General features: G+C 45.7%; 1 protein-coding gene across 5 annotated transcripts in view; it reads left to right on the top strand.

Annotated features, from left to right (window-relative positions):
- Nucleotides 1–20,018, top strand: part of FEZ1 (fasciculation and elongation protein zeta 1) — a 210,721-nt gene that overhangs the window by 125,027 nt on the left and 65,676 nt on the right. For all 5 annotated transcript variants that reach the window (XM_074936681.1, XM_074936682.1, XM_074936680.1 and 2 more), the window contains 2 exons: nt 2,993–3,161; nt 16,948–17,219. In XM_074936681.1, the coding sequence (XP_074792782.1) occupies nt 2,993–3,161; nt 16,948–17,219 (441 nt within the window). The remainder of the gene's footprint in view (nt 1–2,992; nt 3,162–16,947; nt 17,220–20,018) is intronic.

Here is a 20,018-nt window from a genome sequence, read left to right as displayed (position 1 = left end):
ACAAATTGGAGGATTGGGCCAAAAGAAATCTGATGAGGTTCAACAAGGCTAAGTGCAGGGTCCTGCACTTAGGACGGAAGAACCCAATGCACCGCTACAGACTAGGGACCGAATGGCTAGACAGCCGTTCTGTGGAAAAGGACCTAGGGGTGACAGTGGACGAGAAGCTGGATATGAGTCAACAGTGTGCCCTTGTTGCCAAGAAGGCCAATGGCATTTTGGGATGTATGAGTAGGGGCATAGCCAGCAGATCGAGGGACGTGATCGTTCCCCTCTATTTGACATTGGTGAGGCCTCATCTGGAGTACTGTGTCCAGTTTTGGGCCCCGCACTACAAGAAGGATGTGGATACATTGGAGAGAGTCCAGCGAAGGACAACAAAAATGATTAGGGGTCTGGAACACATGACTTATGAGGAGAGGCTGAGGGAACTGGGATTGTTTAGTCTGCAGAAGAGAAGAATGAGGGGGGATTTGATAGCTGCTTTCAACTACCTGAGAGGTGGTTCCAAAGAGGATGGTTCTAGATATTCTCAGTGGTAGAAGAGGACAGGACAAGGAGTAATGGTCTCAAGTTGCAGTAGGGGAGGTTTAGGTTGGATATTAGGAAAAATTTTTTCACTAGTAGGGTGGTGAAACACTGGAATGCGTTACCTAGGGAGGTGGTGGAATCTACTTCCTTAGAAGTTTTTAAGGTCAGGCTTGACAAAGCCCTGGCTGGGATGATTTAATTGGGGATTGGTCCTGCTTTGAGCAGGGGGTTGGACTAGATGACCTCCTGAGGTCCCTTCCAACCCTGATATTCTATGATTCTAAAGAGTCAGTCACATAGCTAACTCTGTGAGGTCGAGGTTCAGCACTGCATTGGGCCTCACTGCATGGAGTGGGCAATCTCAGGCAAAGTGACCCAGCTGGCCACAGATGGAACACTGCTTTTCCCCACCTATCCTGGGGCTTCTTGGAAGTGGCTTCCCTCCCCTCTGGGGGTGGGTCTTGATTTGGTTCTGAACCCATTCCATCCATATTAGGTTTTCTATAAAATCCAGGCCGACTATCCACATAAAAGTCTGCCCATTTCCTATCTATAGTTACAAGACTAGGATTTTTGTCTATTAATCATGATAGCTGGTAGAGTTTACAGTTCATGTGTCCCTCATGTTTCCCCATTCTGTTTTCTGATTTTCCACATAATTCTGGCCGTTGATGCCTAGAACATTCTCTGAAATTTTGGAATTGATTGGATGCAGCATTTAAAAATGATTGCATTACAGACAGACACAGAAATGCTATTGAGCTGAGTGTAAAGCTTTTGCAAGCTTGGCCAATTATTATTCTTAGTATTAGTAGTAAATATTGATATTGATACAGAACCTAAAGGTTTGTGCTAGGTGCTGTACAAATATACAATAAATGACAATCCCTGCCCCAAAGAGCTTACAGTCCAAAAGATAAGATACAGTGATTGTTGAGTTTCAGAGTAGCAGCCGTGTTAGTCTGTATTCGCAAAAAGAAAAGGAGTACTTATGGCACCTTAGAGACTAACAAATTTATTTGAGCATAAGCTTTCATGAGCTACAGCTCACTTGATGAAGTGAGCTGTGGCTCACAAAAGCTCATGCTCAGATAAATTTGTTAGTCTCTAAGGTGCCACAAGTACTCCTTTTCTTTTAGTGATTGTTGAGACAATCTAGCAGAGGTGGGATGGGGGCAACAAGGTAGTATATACAGTGGGATGTGCATGCTCTCAGCTGGTCAGCAGCAGTGATCACAGCTCTCCACCTGCCCAGCCATTATCTAGTTGCTGTTTACAGTAGGTGTTATGGAAGAGATGAATTTTGAGGAGAGACTTGAAGGGGGACAAAGTAGTGGCTTTATGGAGTTTGTCTGTCTTTTCCCATTTGTAAGGGAAACCTAGGACACAGCACATGCATGCTTGCAGGAAAGTGGATAGGAGGTAATCGAGGCTGGCATCACTACTAGCGAAGGCAGGGGTTGATCTTGCAATGTCATGACCTTTTTTGTGTTTATAGTTCTATCTTTAATTGTGGTTTTAGCCAGTTTTAATGAAGTAAGGCTCACTGCTCTGTAATCCCAGGTTTACCTCTAGTGCATTTTTTAATATCCTGGCACCACAGTTGCTACTCTCCCATGCTCAAACAGACTTCTGTTTTTAATGAAAGAGTGCATATTTTGCTATCAGCCCAGTGCCTTCAGTCTTAAGTTCCTGCAGACCATTTGGCTGTAGGAACCTGCCCTGGGGACTCTTTAGTGTATCAGTTTGATTCATCACCTCTTCTTCTGAAAACTCAGTCTCCAAGTCAGGTATTTCACCGTCATCCTCTGATGAAGACTGATTCAAAAATCATTGAGCTTGTCAGCAATTTGATTATGTGCTTTAGTTGCTCTCTCTAACTCCCTTACAGTCCAAAAGAGTCACTAGTTCTCTCACAGGCTTTCTGCTTCTGACATACTTAAATAATTTTAATTTGCCTTGTTAATTTCCACATTATATTTTATCTGCTATATTTTTAGGTCAAAATGTTCAAATTTAGGTGTTTTAAGTTCTATCCCCTAAATCCATATTTAGACATCTAAATAAGTGGCCTGGTTACCAAAGGTGCTGAGCTCTCTTAATTCTAGTGACTCCCATGGGACTGCTGGGTGCTGAGCACTTCTGAAAGTTTGACAGTTTTGGTTTATGTTTCTTATGATTGGCTTCTCTTGGGCTGCATTTCCATATTCTGAAGGATACCCTGGTCTGCTTGCATACCATACTTATATGTTCACAAATATTGCTGATAATTGCTTACACAGTATTATCTAAAGTTAAAAATGCAGTTAATACCCTTTATAGTACTATATGCAGAAGCTCTCCAGCTGTTGTTCTGAAAGCGTGGTATTTACATAGTATCAGCAATGATCTGTTAGTGCTGAATCCAGCTATTGGTCATTCGAATACAATTCAGTGACTGGCATTCATATTATCTTATCAGGTAATTGAAGAAATTGAGGAGATGATGCAGAATTCCCCAGATCCTGAAGAGGAAGAAGAGATCTTGGAGGAAGATGATGGAGGAGAAACTTCCTCTCAGGCTGATTCAATCCTGTTGCAGGAGATGCAGATTTTGACACAAACCTTTAACAACAATTGGTCCTATGAAGGTGAGGACATGTGGGAAGGGCAGAGGGAGACTTCAGTTTGGGGCTTAAGAAAGTTGACATTGTTCATGTTTTCTCTAGGATACTATTCAGTTCTCTCAGTTGGTGTTGTTATAATACAAGGTATTTTAAGTCTTGTTTGAATAAATGTTTCTTTCATCCATATTGCATGGATCTCTCCCTATAATTCTATTGTCTAGTGTGCTAGATAGATCTGCTAGGATGAAGTTTGGTTACTGGGATACCAGGAGGAAGCACGAGCAGGAGAGCGCAAGAGGGGAGGGCTCCTGCCTCATACTGAGAAAGCAGGATGATCAGCGAGTTATCTAAAGTGCCTATACACAAATGCAAGAAGCCTGGGAAACAAGCAGGGAGAACTGGAAGTCCTGGCACAGTCAAGGAACTATGATGTGATTGGAATAACAGAGACTTGGTGGGATAATTCACATGACTGGAGTACTGTCATGGATGGATATAAACTCTTCAGGAAGGACAGGCAGGGCAGAAAAGGTGGGGGAGTTGCATTGTATGTAAGAGAGCAGTATGACTGCTCAGAGTTCCAGTATGAAACTGCAGAAAAACCTGAGAGTCTCTGGATTAAATTTAGAAGTGTGAGCAACAAGGGTGATGTTGTGGTGGGATAGACCAGGGGGATAGACCATCCCCCTATAGACCACCGGACCAGGGGGATGAGGTGGACGAGGCTTTCTTGCAGCAACTCACGGAATTTACTAGATCGCAGGCCCTGGTTCTCAAGGGAGACTTCAATCACCCTGATATCTGCTGGGAAAGCAATACAGCAGTACACAGACAATCCAGGAAGTTTTTGGAAAGTGTAGGGGACAATTTCCTGATGCAAGTGCTGGAAGAACTGACTAGGGGCAGAGCTCTTCTTGACCTGATGCTCACAAACAGGGAAGAATTAGTAGGGGGGAGCAAAAGTGGATGGGAACATGGGGGGCAGTGACCATGAGATGGTCAAGTTCAGGATCCTGACAAAAGGAAGAAAGGAGAGCAGCAGAATACGGACCTTGGACTTCAGAAAAGCAGACTTTGATTCCCTCAGGGAACTGATGGGCAGGATCCCCTGGGAGAATAACATGAGGGGAAAAGGAGTCTAGGAGAGCTGGCTGTATTTTAAAGAATCCTTATTGAGGTTGCAGGAACAAATCATCTCGATGTGTAGAAAGAATAGTAAATACGGTAGGCGACCAGCTTGGCTTAACAGTGAAATCCTTGCTGATCTTAAACACAAAAAAGAAGCTTACAAGAAGTGGAAGCCTGGACAAATGACCAGGGAGGAGTATAAAAATATTGCTCGGGGATGCAGGAGTGAAATCAGGAAGGCCATATCACAATTGGAGTTGCAGCTAGCAAGGGATGTTAAGAGTAACAAGAGGAATTTCTACAGGTATGTTAGTAACAAGAAGAAGGTCAGGGAAAGTGTGGACCCCGTACTGAATGGAGGAGGCAACCTAGTGCCAGAGGATGTGGAAGAAGCTAATGTACTCAATGCTTTTTTTGCCTCTGTCTTCACAAACAAGGTCAGCTCCCAGACTACTGCACTGGGCAGCACGGTATGGAGAGGAGGTGACCAGCCCTCTGTGGAAAAAGAAGTGGTTCAGGACTATTTAGAAATGGACGAGCACAAGTCCATGGGGCCGGATGCACTGCATCTGAGGGTGCTAAAGGAGTTGGCGGATGTGATTGCAGAGCCATTGGCCATTATCTTTGAAAACTCATGGCAATCGGGGGGGATCTCAGATGACTGGAAAAAGGCTAATGTAGTGTAACTATTTAAAGATAATACTCTTTAAAAAAGGTAAGAAGGAGGATCCGGGGAACTACAGGCCAGTCAGCCTCACCTCAGTCCCTGGAAAAATCGTGGAGCAGGTCCTCAAGGAATCAATTTTGAAGCAATTAGAGGAGAGGAAAGTGATCAGGAACAGTCAACATGGATTCACCAAGGGCAAGTCATGTCTGACCAACTTGATTGCCTTCTATGATGAGATAACTGGCTCTGTGGATATGGGGAAAGCGGTGGACATGATATATCTTGACTTTAGCAAAGCTTTTGATACGGTCTCCCACAGTATTCTTGCCAGCAAGTTAAAGAAGTATGGGCTGGATGAATGGACTATAAGGTGGATAGAAAGCAAGGTAGATCATTGGGCTCAAAGGGTAGCAATCAATGGCTCCATGTCTAGTTGGCAGCCAGTATCAAGCGGAGTGCCTCAAGGGTTGGTCCTGGGGCCAGTTTTGTTCAATATCTTCATTAATGATCTGGAGGATGGCGTCGACTGCACCCTCAGCAAGTTTGCAGATGACGCTAAACTGGGAGGAGTGGTAGATATGCTGGAGGGTAGAGATAGGATACAGAGGGACCTAGACAAATTAAAGAATTGGGCCAAAAGAAATCTGTCATAAATATAAAGGGAAGGGTAAATCCCTTTAAAATCCCTCCTGGCCAGAGGAAAAATCCTCTCACCTGTAAAGGGTTAAGAAGCTAAAGGTAACCTCACTGGCACCTGACCAAAATGACCAATGAGGAGACAAGATACTTTCAAAAGCTGGGAGGAGGGAGAAAAACAAAGGGTCTGTGTCTGTCTGTATGATGCTTTTGCCGAGGACAGAACAGGAATGGAGTCTTAGAACTTAGTAAGTAATCTAGCTAGGTATGTGTTAGATTATGATTTCTTTAAATGGCTGAGAAAATAGCTGTGCTGAATAGAATGACTATTCCTGTCTGTGTGTCTTTTTTGTAACTTAAGGTTTTGCCTAGAGGGATTCTCTATGTTTGAATCTAATTACCCTGTAAGGTATCTACCATCCAGATTTTACAGAGGTGATTTCTTTTTACTTCTATTAAAAGTCTTCTTGTAAGAAAACTGAATGCTTTTTCATTGTTCTAAGATCCAAGGGTTTGGGTCTGTGGTCACCTATGCAAATTAGTGAGGATTTTTACCAAACCTTCCCCAGGAAGTGGGGTGCAAGGGTTGGGAGGATTCTGGGGGGAAAGACGTGTCCAAACACCGTTTTTTCAGGAACCCAGATAAAGTTTGGTGGTGGCAGTGGAAATCCAAGGGCAAAGGGTAAAATAATTTGTACCTTGGGGAAGTTTTAACCTAAGCTGGTAAAAGTAAGCTTAGGAGGTTTTCATGTAGGTCCCCACATCTGTACCCTAGAGTTCAGAGTGGGGAAGGAACCTTGACAAAATCTGATGAGGTTCAACAAGGACAAGTGTAGAGTCCTTAGGCCGGAAGAATCCCATGCACTGCTACTGACTAGGGACCGAGTGGCTAGGCAGCAGTTCTGCAGAAAAGGACCTGGGGATTACAGTGGACGAGAACCTGGATATGAGTCAACAGTGTGCCCTTGTTGCCAAGAAGGATAACGGCATTTTGGGCTGTATAAGTAGGAGCATTAGCAGCAGATCGAGGGACGTGATCATTCCCCTCTATTAGGCATTGGTGAGGCCTCATCTGGAGTATTGTGTCCAGTTTTGGGCCCCACACTACAAGAAGGATGTGGAAAAATTGGAAAGAGTCCAGCGGAGGGCAACAAAAATGATTAGGGGTCTGGAGCACATGACTTATGAGGAGAGGCTGATGGAACTGGGATTGTTTAGTCTGCAGAAGAGAAGAATGAGGGGGGATTTGATAGCAACCTTCAACTACCTGAAGCCTGGTTCCAAAGAGGCTGGATCTAGACTGTTCTCAGTGGTGGCAGATGACAGAACGAGGAGTAATGGTCTCAAGTTGCAGTGGGGGAGGTTTAGGTTGGATATTAGGAAAAACTTTTTCGCTAGGAGGGTGGTGAAGCACTGGAATGGGTTACCTAGGGAGGTGGTGGAATCTCCTTCCTTAGATAGTTTTAAGGCCCGGCTTGACAAAGGCCTGGCTGGGATGATTTAGTTGGGGATTGGTCCTGCTTTGAGTAGGGGGTTGGACTAGATGACCTCCTGAGGTCCCTTCCAACCCTGATATTCTATGATTCTATGATTCTTCAAGAGGTGATAGATCACTATAGTAAAAAGGAAATAAAAGAGCATCAACAAAAGTTCTCTCTGAACTCTCATAAAAAAAGAAAAAAAAAGAAGTTGCTTTTTGGGGCCTCATTTTACTCGTCTCTAAGAAGAGATAAGAACCGACTCATAGGGGACCTGTAAGACTTCACTGATGACTGTAAGACACTTTGAGGTTCTGAAATACAAAAAATAACCAAATAAACTAACAAAATGAATGCTCAATATAGTAGGTAATCTAGAAAAACTGCCTATGTTGTCTAAATATTAGGTAAAATGTTCCAGAGGTGAAACACCAGTGTTATTAGGGATGTACAGTCACTCAGCAACTAATTAACATTCCAAATGGTGACAATTGAAAACACATATTAAAGCCATGATTCCTCATTCAATATCACAAAATGCAATGCCATACATCTCGTAATAAAGAATCTAAGTCAAACTTACAGGATGTGAACTGTATCCTGGAAACCCATGAATCTTAGAAGGACTCTACTGAATATTGCTGAGTAACAAGCTAACATGAACTTCCAGTGGAAAGGTGGGTTAAGAGAGCCAATGTTGAGTGTAAGGAGGTGGTAACACGTTTTTATTGATAGCTGTATCAACAGAGAGAGAGAAAGAGTTTGTTGGAAAGTGAAGCTCCTTCAAGATGTTTTATAAAACTTTTCCCCTGAAAAGACATTGATATAGTATGATGAATTTCTTTATGGCTGATGTCATATTTTGTCTCAGTATTTGATATAATTTCATTTTGAAATGATAACAAATTATAAAATCCACACAAATGTTAGAAAGCCTGGAAGTCAGAGTCAGGGTTTTATTTTTATTAAAAAATTAGACAATAAAGCATCGTTCATAGGACAGGAGCAGCCAGAGCCATTTTGCTGGCCAGGGCGGAAAATGGGTTTAGTGCCCCCTACAGCCCCGAGTGCCTGAGCAAAAACAACAACAACAACAACAAAACCCTACAGCCAGCCAATCAGCGGAGTTTAACAAAAAAAAAAGAAGAAAGAGAAGGTGGCTAGCCAACTAGCAAAGTAAAAACAGCTGGCCAATCAGAGTGTAGGAATAAAAAACAGCTGAGTGGCACCGCATGGAAAAAGACACTCAGGCCACCCCCTGCACATCCACCTGTACAACCAGTCCTGTCATAGGACAACCAAAAACTAGCAGACTGGTCTGTCAACTGACAACATGCATCTTTATTGTGTTATTGACTCCAAAAACTGAGAAATTAGCTAACCAGTAAAACTGGTCAGAAACTGGGTTTTTTCATCTCTGTAAAATTTCAACTTTTCACTGCAAACCTGAAAACGTTTAGCTGAAGACCAAAAAGTTTTGGCCCAAAACTGCCGAAGACTGAAAAATATTTGGTTTTTGGCCAAATATTTGTAGTTTGGGGGTTTTCAGCTCTCTCAAGAAAAATCACAAAAGTTTTAGGAAAGGAAACACTTTTCGCAAAAAAATTTCATCTGATCAGAAACCTAATTTTCCACTGAGCAGAGTTTCAGTGGAAAATGTTTAACCAGCCATACTAACTAAACCACCTCATTCTCGTTAATTGACAGATTATGCAATACTGTCGCATTAAAAGCACAATACAGTTGTCTTTACGTCATCATAACAAAATACTTCTGCCATTTTACCAGAAAAAAATCTGCTTTTACATTTCTCCATCAAAAATCACCAAAACCGGGAAAATCCCCTCCAAGTAGAGATGCTTTCTCATGTAAACATGTCATCATACTCTGAGCTTTACCACAAAGAAGTAGGTACTATCTGAGATATGTCCTACCAAGGCAGGACTGGCCTTACCATGAGGCGAACTGAGGCGGCTGCCTCAGGTGCCAGACTGTGGGGGGGCGCCACTAGGACCCAGTGTGTAGAAAATGGTGTCTGCTGCTGGTGCATCTGGATTCTCCCTGCGCTGGGTGCACAGAGATGGGGGAGTGCTGGGCTGGAGGGAGGAGGGCACAAGAGACAGAGCAGGCAGGCAGGAGAACAGGGGAGCAGGAATCACAGAAAGCAGCAGGAGCTGCAGGGAGAGAGGGGGGGAGGAGCCTCTTATGTCCCTCGCTAGCACCCCCAGGAGCCTGGACTGATTAACCCCAGCTTCTCAGGGAGCTTCCTGTGTCGTGCTGCTTCCCTGAACCTACTTGAGGAGAACAGGCAGTCAACTGAAGTAGTAGGAGCCAGTTAGGCCCTTAAAACGCTGATACCTTCCCTCACTCAGGCCCTGTTACCAGCCTGCTTATTTGACCCCTTCAATTGAGTGTTGAGAGCCACTATAGCTGGCACAGAACAGCAGTCATGAGTGAAAGAAGAAAACGCCGCTCTGGGGCAGCATTCAGAAAAAGAAAGAAAGCAAAGGAAGCTTTTCTATCTAAGCAGGAAGGAGCTCTCCTGAGATACATAGACACAAATAGAAAAGGAGTACTTGTGGCACCTTAGAGACTAACAAATTTATTTGAGCATAAGCTTTCATGAGCTACAGCTCACTTCATCGGATGCATTCAGTGGAAACTTCAGCATAAGCTTTCGTGAGCTACAGCTCACTTCATCGATGCATTCAGAGGAAAATACTGTATTTTCCACTGAATGCATCCGATGAAGTGAGCTGTAGCTCACGAAAGCTTATGCTCAAATAAATTGGTTAGTCTCTAAGGTGCCACAAGTACTCCTTTTCTTTTTGCGAATACAGACTAACACGGCTGCTACTCTGAAACCAACAAGTAGGGTACTTATGCAGGAGTCAGATTCAAACCCCTTGTTCTAAAGCAAGAAACTGAACCTAGATCTCCCTTTCACTAGTAAAGGACCCTAACCACTAGGACCCTAACCACATATTCTATAGGTATAGTGCCTCAATCATAGAATCATAGATTCATAGAATCATAGAATATCAGGGTTGGAAGGGACCTCAGGAGGTCATCTAGTCCAACCCCCTGCTCAAAGCAGGGCCAATCCCCAACTAAATCATCCCAGCCAGGGCTTTGTCAAGCCTGACCTTAAAAATATCTAAGGAAGGAGATTCCACCACCTCCCTAGGTAACGCATTCCAGTGTTTCACCACCCTCCTAGTGAAAAGGTTTTTCTTAATATCCAACCTAAACCTCCCACACTGTAGCTTGAGACCATTACTCCTTGTTCTGTCATCAGCTACCACTGAGAACAGTCTAGATCCATCCTCTTTGGAACCATCTTTCAGGTAGTTGAAAGCAGCTATCAGATCCCCCTCATTCTTCTCTTCCGCAGACTAAACAATCCCAGTTCCCTCAGCCTCTCCTCATAAGTCATGTGTTCCAGTCCCCTAATAATTTTTGTTGCCCTCCACTGGACTCTTTCCAATTTTTCCACATCTTTCTTGTGGTGTGGGGCCCAAAACTGGACACAGTACTCCAGAGGAGGCCTCACCAATGTTGAATAGAGGGGAACGATCACGTCCCTCGATCTGCTGGCAATGCCCCTACATATACATCCCAAAATGCCATTGGCCTTCTTGGCAACAAGGGCACACTGTTGACTCATATCCAGCTTCTCGTCCACTGTAACCCCTAGGTCCTTTTCTGCAGAACTGCTGCCAAGCCATTCGGTCCCTAGTCTGTAGTGGTGCATGGGATTCTTCCGTCCTAAGTGCAAGACTCTGCACTTGTCCTTGTTGAATCTCATCAGATTTCTTTTGGCCCAATCCTCTAATTTGTCTAGGGCCCTCTGTATCCTATCCCTACCCTCCAGCGTATCTACCTCTCCTCCCAGTTTAGTGTCATCTGCAAACTTGCTGAGGGTGCAATCCACACCATCCTCCAGATGATTTATGAAGATATTGAACAAAACCGGCCCGAGGACCGACCCTTGGGGCACTCCACTTGATACCGGCTGCCAACTAGACATGGAGCCATAGATCACTACCTGTGGAGCCCGACAATCTAGCCAGCTTTCTATCCACCTTATAGTCCATTCATCCAGCCCATACTTCTTTAACTTGCTGGCAAGAATACTGTGGGAGACCGTGTCAAAAGCTTTGCTAAAGTCAAGGAACAACATGTCCACCGCTTTCCCCTCATCCACAGATCCAGTTATCTCGTCATAGAAGGCAATTAGATTAGTCAGGCATGACTTGCCTTTGATGAATCCATGCTGACTGTTCCTGATCACTTTCCTCTCCTCTAAGTGCTTCAGAATTGATTCCTTGAGGACCTGCTCCATGATTTTTCCAGGGACTGAGGTGAGGCTGACTGGCCTGTAGTTCCCAGGATCCTCCTTCTTCCCTTTTTTAAAGATGGGCATTACATTAGCCAATCTTTCCTGCTGGAGCTGTTTCACTTTGTGTAAATAATTGAACATTTAATAGACCAGGGAAATGAACCTGATTCTTGCATATCTCCCATGAGTGCCCTAACCACCAGAATATCGAGTTAATCTCTCACTTTCTTTCTCTCTCCCAATGAATATGTAATTATTGCTTCAACAGGAGAGACTGAGAGAGACTCAGCCCAGCATATACAATTATAAGCGGGGGTTGGTCCTGCTATTGTGGGGAACTTTCCTGGCTAATGCACTACCCTGGTGGAATCAGCTAGCGAAAGGATCTGAGTCCTCGCTCCAACTCCCTTTCCCTAGATGCCTGCCTGACCTCAAGGACGCCCCTTCCACTCTCCTGTGTGGCAGAGTCCTCGTAATCCCAACAAGGTTGGGCCCAGGATTCCTGGGGGGTCTTAACCCTCAGTCTTGTCATGGCTACTTAGGACAGGGGCTAGGGTGTCCCTACTCCGTGTACTCTCTCTGCACCAGATGCTTCCCTGACCCACTGATCATTATATATAGTTCAGACCAAATACAATTTATTAAATAACAGTTGTAAAAAAGAAGGAAAACATGGGAATGGTTAAAGGAAACAAGTAACCCTGCTGTGTGGGCCTGGGGACACCACAAACAGCTGTCTCTGGGATGTAAGAAAAATTCAGGCTGCTCCTCACACGTCCCAGATTTCCCTCACACGCCTTGGCTGTGCTGTGGTGATACCAGGGGTAGGACACCTGCTCTAGTAATGTCCACATGCCCTAAGCCTAGAGTCTAGGGGACAGGACCCTTCTCCCCAGTATCAGCCCCCCTGTCTGGGTCATGTCCCTCCTCTGAGTCGGACTTTCAAGGCCCTCTTGTCTGGCGACGTCTCCCTGCACTGGGCCCTCTGCCCACGGTCCCCCCTTGCTCTCCCTAACTGCTCACCACATTCTGCTGTAGTGTTACTTGAGGCATGGCCAGTGTCACTATCCAGGCTCTGATCCTGCAACTCAGCCCTGGCTTACTGTTGAAGTGGCTGGTCTGCGTTGCTCCAGCTCCTGCTCCCCCTCCCCCTCCTCTGGCTCAGTGCTGCTGCTCTGCTTCCAGCCCAGCTCTGGCCCCCTTGGCTCCAGCTCAGCTATACATCCTCTGTCTCCATGCTGCTGCTGCTCTCCCCTTAGCTCTGCCCTACTCTGGCTTAGGCAGCTGCTGCTCACATGGAGGACAGGCCCCCCAGGCTGCTGACTCCTTCATTGGCCGGCCTCCCCTGTCAATTGGGCTGACCTGGAACACTGGCCTCTCCCTATTGGCCCTGGGGACTGTCAGTCTCATTTCTGATTGGTCCTTCCCTTTTTTTTTTAGGAACTGAGAGAGGGTCAACCAACACCCCCGCTAAGTTTCAGTAAGGGGCTAACAGCTCCCTTTCACAATGGCCCTGTGGTGAGAGCCCTCAGCTGGGTGGTAGAAGTGTAGCCTCAAGTCCCTGCTCCAAAGTAGGTGTTTGAACTGGGGTGCCCCAAACACCAGGAGAGTGTTCTGACTGAATCATAGAATCATAGAATCATAGAATATCAGGGTTGGAAGGGACCCCAGAAGGTCATCTAGTCCAACGCCCTGCTTGAAGCAGGACCAATTCCCAGTTAAATCATCCCAGCCAGGGCTTTGTCAAGCCTGACCTTAAAAACCTCTAAGGAAGGAGATTCTACCACCTCCCTAGGTAACGCATTCCAGTGTTTCACCACCCTCTTAGTGAAAAAGTTTTTCCTAATATCCAATCTAAACCTCCCCCATTGCAACTTGAGACCATTACTCCTCGTTCTGTCATCTGCTACCATTGAGAACAGTCTAGAGCCATCCTCTTTGGAACCCCCTTTCAGGTAGTTGAAAGCAGCTATCAAATCCCCCCTCATTCTTCTCTTCTGCAGACTAAACAATCCCAGCTCCCTCAGCCTCTCCTCATAAGTCATGTGCTCTAGACCCCTAATCATTTTTGTTGCCCTTCGCTGGACTCTCTCCAATTTATCCACATCCTTCTTGTAGTGTGGGGCCCAAAACTGGACACAGTACTCCAGATGAGGCCTCACCAGTGTCGAATAGAGGGGAACGATCACGTCCCTCGATCTGCTCGCTATGCCCCTACTTATACATCCCAAAATGCCATTGGCCTTCTTGGCAACAAGGGCACACTGTTGACTCATATCCAGCTTCTCGTCCACTGTCACCCCTAGGTCCTTTTCCGCAGAACTGCTGCCTAGCCATTCGGTCCCTAGTCTGTAGCGGTGCATTGGATTCTTCCATCCTAAGTGCAGGACCCTGCACTTATCCTTATTGAACCTCATCAGATTTCTTTTGGCCCAATCCTCCAATTTGTCTAGGTCCTTCTGTATCCTATCCCCCCCTCCAGCGTATCTACCACTCCTCCCAGTTTAGTATCATCTGCAAATTTGCTGAGAGTGCAATCCACACCATCCTCCAGATCATTTATGAAGATATTGAACAAAACCGGCCCCAGGACCGACCCCTGGGGCACTCCACTTGACACCGGCTGCCAACTAGACATGGAGCCATTGACCACTACCCGTTGAGCCCGACAATCTAGCCAGCTTTCTACCCACCTTATAGTGCATTCATCCAGCCCATACTTCCTTAACTTGCTGACAAGAATACTGTGGGAGACCGTGTCAAAAGCTTTGCTAAAGTCAAGAAACAATACATCCACTGCTTTCCCTTCATCCACAGAACCAGTAATCTCATCATAAAAGGCGATTAGATTAGTCAGGCATGACCTTCCCTTGGTGAATCCATGCTGACTGTTCCTGATCACTTTCCTCTCATGTAAGTGCTTCAGGATTGATTCTTTGAGGACCTGCTCCATGATTTTTCCAGGGACTGAGGTGAGGCTGACTGGCCTGTAGTTCCCAGGATCCTCCTTCTTCCCTTTTTTAAAGATTGGCACTACATTAGCCTTTTTCCAGTCATCCGGGACTTCCCCCGTTCGCCACGAGTTTTCAAAGATAATGGCCAAGGGCTCTGCAATCTCAGCCGCCAATTCCTTCAGCACTCTCGGATGTAACTCGTCCGGCCCCATGGACTTGTGCACGTCCAGCTTTTCTAAATAGTCCCTAACCACCTCTATCTCCACAGAGGGCTGGCCATCTCTTCCCCATTCTGTGATGCCCAGCACAGCAGTCTGGGAGCTGACCTTGTTAGTGAAAACAGAGGCAAAAAAAGCATTGAGTACATTAGCTTTTTCCACAGACTGCTGCGTATCTGTGCTTTCTGATGACATAGTGCTGCCTTGGCATAGGTGCCTAACTCTAGAAGAGTGTTTATAGCTGAGACTCCTCAACAGAGATAGGTGCCTAAATACCTCTGTGAATCTGGGCTCTAAACTCCACTCCTTTGCTGGCTGTATGCTCAGCTAACTGGTGGCTGAGGATCTCATTCTTAGGTGCCAAACTCTTCCCAGGCATTATATGGGGGGCCTGCGTAGGAGTTAGGTGTTTGCAACACATAACTCCTTCTCTAGATCTAGCCCCCTAAGTGCTTTTGAAAAATTTACCCACTGCTCTTTTGATTCAGAAATGCTGAGGAGAAGGGTGTGGCCTAAGCCCTACCACCCCAAAGGAGTTAGGCATCTAAATCTAGGTTAGAGGGAGGCACTCTCTCCGTTCAGGATTCACAGCTGTCCTGGAGTTACATATCTAACCTCTTTCTCACAAGGAAGAGGAAGTGGTGCCCCTCTTATAACTTTTAGCCCAGTGACAGAGCACTGGGGACAGATGTGGGAGACCCAAGAATAGGCTGCCCTTTCTGAGACCCTCTTCCACTTCCCCAAGGACGCCGCTTTCAAGTGGCAGGCTCTGGCCTCTGTTTCTCTCTGGAGTGGGATCCTGCAATCCAGTCACTCTCTGACTGGGTCTCTGGGTTACACCTCCCAGGGCACCAATTGTGTTATCTAGCAGGTCCGACTGGGCATGGACCCTGCCAGACTTCTCCTTTGGGGGTCTGTGCTCAGTGACACAGAAGCAGCTTCTCCAGAACAAAGGATGCTTTATTTTGCCCAAATGGTACATGGAGCTTCGAGATGTTGATTTAAAAATAACAAAGAGACCTATACACATATTGTCATGACCCTCACGTCCCTACATAGATATAACTTTGCCTTGGTGTCCCCTATTCTTACTGGGCACCAAGTTACAGCTTGCTTGCTTGCTGCAGACCCTGACTCACGGTCAGTCTCTGTCAGCCTCCAGCAGGCTGACTTGCTGTCGCTCTGTCAAACTCCAGCAGAGCTGAACTGACCACTTGCCCCCTCCCTGTCTGCCAGGGACACCTTTTAAACCCATACGGGGCTTTTGATCTTTTAGGGTCTCAGCCTGGACAAACCAAAACCCAGTAACTTTTCTGGAACCTGGAAGTATCATCTCTCAGTAATGGCCACAATATTCTCTAAGCTCTGTTGTTGATTTACCTTTCCTGGGCTCTTTAACAACCCTCCTTCTGAGCTTCCTGTGCATCCAGATGAGGTAATACCACACTTATTTACAAAAAATAATGCAATTATTGCCTAGTTCTTCTGCCTGATGTGGAGCAAGGACATGAATGTAGGTTTTACCCCTTCTGGAAGAATGCCTTAACCACCGGGTGTGGGGTATTCTGTTGGAGCTCTTACCCTGTATATAAACAATTACATAGGCACTCAGGCAGGGCAACTGTACCGTGAATCTCCCAGATGATTTCCCTAATCACTGGGCAGTAGAGACATTCTCCCTCTGTTGATCTTGTCCAATGCATAATTATTTCTACCCAGTGGAACAGCTTCCTCAGGAGAGACTGAGAGCACCCCCCTGTAGAATTCCATGCAGCCCATGTAGTAGTTAGGGCACTTTCCCCAGTCCAAGTACCTTCCCCCTATGTGGCAGAGAGGGGAAATGAATAGGAGTCTCCCACATCCTGGGTGGATGCACTAGTCACTGATCTAAAGGTCATAAGGGTGGTGCCACCTCCTCCCCGGGTGGCCATTTTATGTGATTAAATGGGCTCTGAGAACTCCGACTAAATTGGGCCCCTCAGGAAAGAGAGGTGCGGGAACACCTGGACGAGGATTCCACTGGGGCTTAGGCACAAGGTAAGTATGAAGGTGCCTAGACTGTGCATTCTTCCTGGTAGGGTTTTATGGACCTATGGATTTTAGGTGCCTGAAGAGTTAGGAGGCAGCTGAGTGAAATTTGGCTGAAGTCATTCTTCCAGAAACTGGCAGGTTTTATAGTCGTAGAAAGTGATGTACTTAATTTAGCAGTTTTGTACCAATGAACATGAATCATCATTTAAGCAGCCAGGCTTAAAAGTGCCACACGTCTCTGTGGCACTGGCTGAGCTTTTTTGACATTTCACTCACAAGACACAAAGTCTCTGCCCGATATTACCCAATTGCATCCAGTATGTTTAAATGAACGCATACCTATTCTGATTGTGAAGGTTTGGAACAGATGTCAGTGTCTGAGTTGGCCGAGCTGCTGGACCATGTGGAGGGTGCCATCCGTGACTACTCAGAAGAGCTGGTGCAGCAGCTGGCTCGTCGAGATGAGCTGGAGTTCGAGAAAGAGGTGAAGAACTCCTTCATCACAGTGCTGATCGAGGTCCAGAACAAGCAAAAAGAGCACAGAGAGCTGATGAAAAGGAGGAGGAAAGAGAAAGGACTGAGTCTGCAGAGCAGCCGAATAGAAAGGGGCACCCAAATGCCTCTCAAGGTATGTGAGAAATCCCCACATACAGTGAGACATTGCAAAGAGTGGATAAGGGTGATCATACCCATTCTGGAGAGTAGGGGAAGCTATCTCTTTAAAGAGATAGGCATGAAATGGGCACTTATAATAATTGGAAGTAATCTTCAGATTATTTAATTTAGATAAATGTATGGATTTAAAGTAAAAGCAGCCTTCCCCCAGAAGAATGGAAGCTGGAACAGCAAGCAACTCCGCCTTAATATTCCCTATTAAAATCATTTCCACACTGCTTGTTTCCATGCATGAGAACTTTTCACACTTTCACAGAAACTCTATTGGTTTATATTTACAGGTAGTCAAAGCTACTTAATCAGAATAACTGCAGCTAAAAAATATGCTCATCTCAAAGAAATCATGAGAATTCACACCCAGTGTTCTCCAAATGTCTAAAAACTTGCATTAATACCGCTGCTTCTCAGGCCTGGTCTACACTACAAAGTTAGGTTAACATAAGTCACCTTTCGTTGATTTGTTTGTGCATGTGTCTACACTCAAATCTGTGTCCTGCTAACATAAGCACCCAGCAAAACCACCTCCCCAAACACAGATGAGTCATTGTTGACAGTCTGTGATCAATGCAGTGTGAGTGTAGACACTGTGTGACCTATGTCAGCTGTAACAGACCTCCAGCAGCTGTACAGCTCTGGTCACAATTGTAAACTCCACAGCCCGGGGCTCACAGAGACTGAAAGCCCCCTCCTGCCCTTAAAAACACTCCGTGTGTTTATGAAAGACTGATTGCCAGCTTGGCAAGCACACCTAGCAGCTCTTCCTTGTTGTGTGCAGTTGCCCAACCAACTATGCTGGCTACACACTCCAGACGTACTCCTGCCTGCAGTATACAGGAGGTATTGGATCAAGTGAGCCTGTGGGGAGAAGAGGCACAGCTAAGGAATAGTCGTAGAAACATGGATATCTATGAACAGTTTGCTCAGGGGATGTGGGCAAAAGGGGTGTAACAGAGATCAGCAGCCGTGCCATGTGGAAATTAAGAAATTGAGGGAGGCATACCACAACACTCAATTTGGTGCTGAGCCACAGACCTGCGACGTTTATGAGAAGCTGCATGCCATACTTGCCAGAGACCCCACCAGCACCCAGCAGCCCACTGCAGATATCTCGGTGGAGCCCAACATACAGAACCCTGCTGTGAACAGCAAAGAGGAGGAGAAAGGACACATGGTGGGAGGGTCCAGCTATGCTGCTATCCAGGACCTGTTTAAGACTCCACCGCAGTCTAGGTGGTCTCACCAGCCAAGCACGGATGAGCCTGATCCAGAAGAAGGAATCTCGGGTAAGTGTGTGCATGCTTACACTGTTTAAATGTAAAGATGGGCCTGGGCCATACTAAAGACAAAGACATATGTATCAACTTTTCATTGTCTTACACAGATGAGAAGAAGTAGGAGTACAGGTAGAGTTGATATCTGCTCATTCCCAGTGCGGGGTATGCAAAGCAATTTGTTGATGCACATAAGAATGTCGCTTCTGTCCTCCTGAGAGATTTCACTGACACTTTCATGGACGTGCTCTGCAGACCTCTCCCACAGGTTTCTAGGAAGGGCTGCCTTCTTTTTTCCTTCATGGTAGGACATTTTCCCACACTACTCTGCAATAAGTTCACCTGACACCATTGCAGTAAACTAGTGGCATACGGGCCCAGGTGGCTTCAGGACGCCAGTAGCTGTGTTCTCTGTGCCTTTGTTACCCTTAGGAGTGTGATTTCAGCAAAAATCACCCCAGCCTGTGGAAAACAGTACTAAGTTTCAGTGCCAATGCCCTATACTTATACCCATAAAAATAGGGACCAAATTGTTTCAGCAACTGAAAATGTTAATGCCCTCCTTCCCCCCCTCACCCCCCAATGTGACCACTTATAGATCATACTCACTGTGGCTGGGATGGAGAGCTGTGCTATGCAGAAGCGCTCCACAGCTGAAGTGTCAAGGAGCCTGTATTATTAACATTTTATTATGGGAATGAGGGAAGGCAATTTGGAACCTTATATTTTGCTTGTTGTTGTGACTGTAAATATAATGGTAAATGTGTGTTTTATCTATAGCTGCTGCTGTTAAGGTCTTGAGGGGTACCCTTTTCATCCCCATGGAACACCTTACTCTGATGTGAAGAAGAAAGAAGAGGAGATCCTACAAGCCAGTGCTGAATTGGAACACAGACAAAGGGCCCGGCTGGCCAATGGCAGAAGGCATGGAGAGGGATAGAAAGAACAGGGGAAAATGGAGAAAGACCCAAGAATCTCATCAGGAAAAGGAGAGGGAGATGCACCTCGACATAATGGAGCTTCTCAGGTGGCAAACACATATGCTGCAAACTCTAGTTGACCTAAAGGTCCAACAATCATGGATTTGCCACCCTTTGCAGTCCCTGGAGACCTCCATAGTGGCATCTTCCTACACCCTGCAACAATCCACTTGGCACCATGGGTCACATACATACCCCACCACGCCACGCTAGCAGACAGTAAGGACAACTGCAACTTCACATACAGCATTGACCTACGAGAGGCACGGCTGCTGAATGTGTAGCTAAAATGGACTGCATTTGTGCACTGAAATGACACCGAGCAGCTGCCTTTCTAAATCTTTGCTGCCTTTTTAAATGTAAAGTTCTCTTCGGTTAATTTATGTTTGAAGTTCTTATTATGTTGCCCTTTCTTAGCTGCACATTTTTACACTGCTTTCACCAGTCAATAAAATTCTGGTTTTGAAGACACATTCATCTCTACTAATGCATCACGCATAT

Source organism: Natator depressus, chromosome 22 (assembly GCF_965152275.1).
Source record: "Natator depressus isolate rNatDep1 chromosome 22, rNatDep2.hap1, whole genome shotgun sequence".
NCBI classification, from domain to species: domain Eukaryota; kingdom Metazoa; phylum Chordata; order Testudines; family Cheloniidae; genus Natator; species Natator depressus.
The sequence above is the reverse complement of the archived record's forward strand: the minus strand, read 5'-3'. Positions and strand labels throughout refer to the sequence as shown.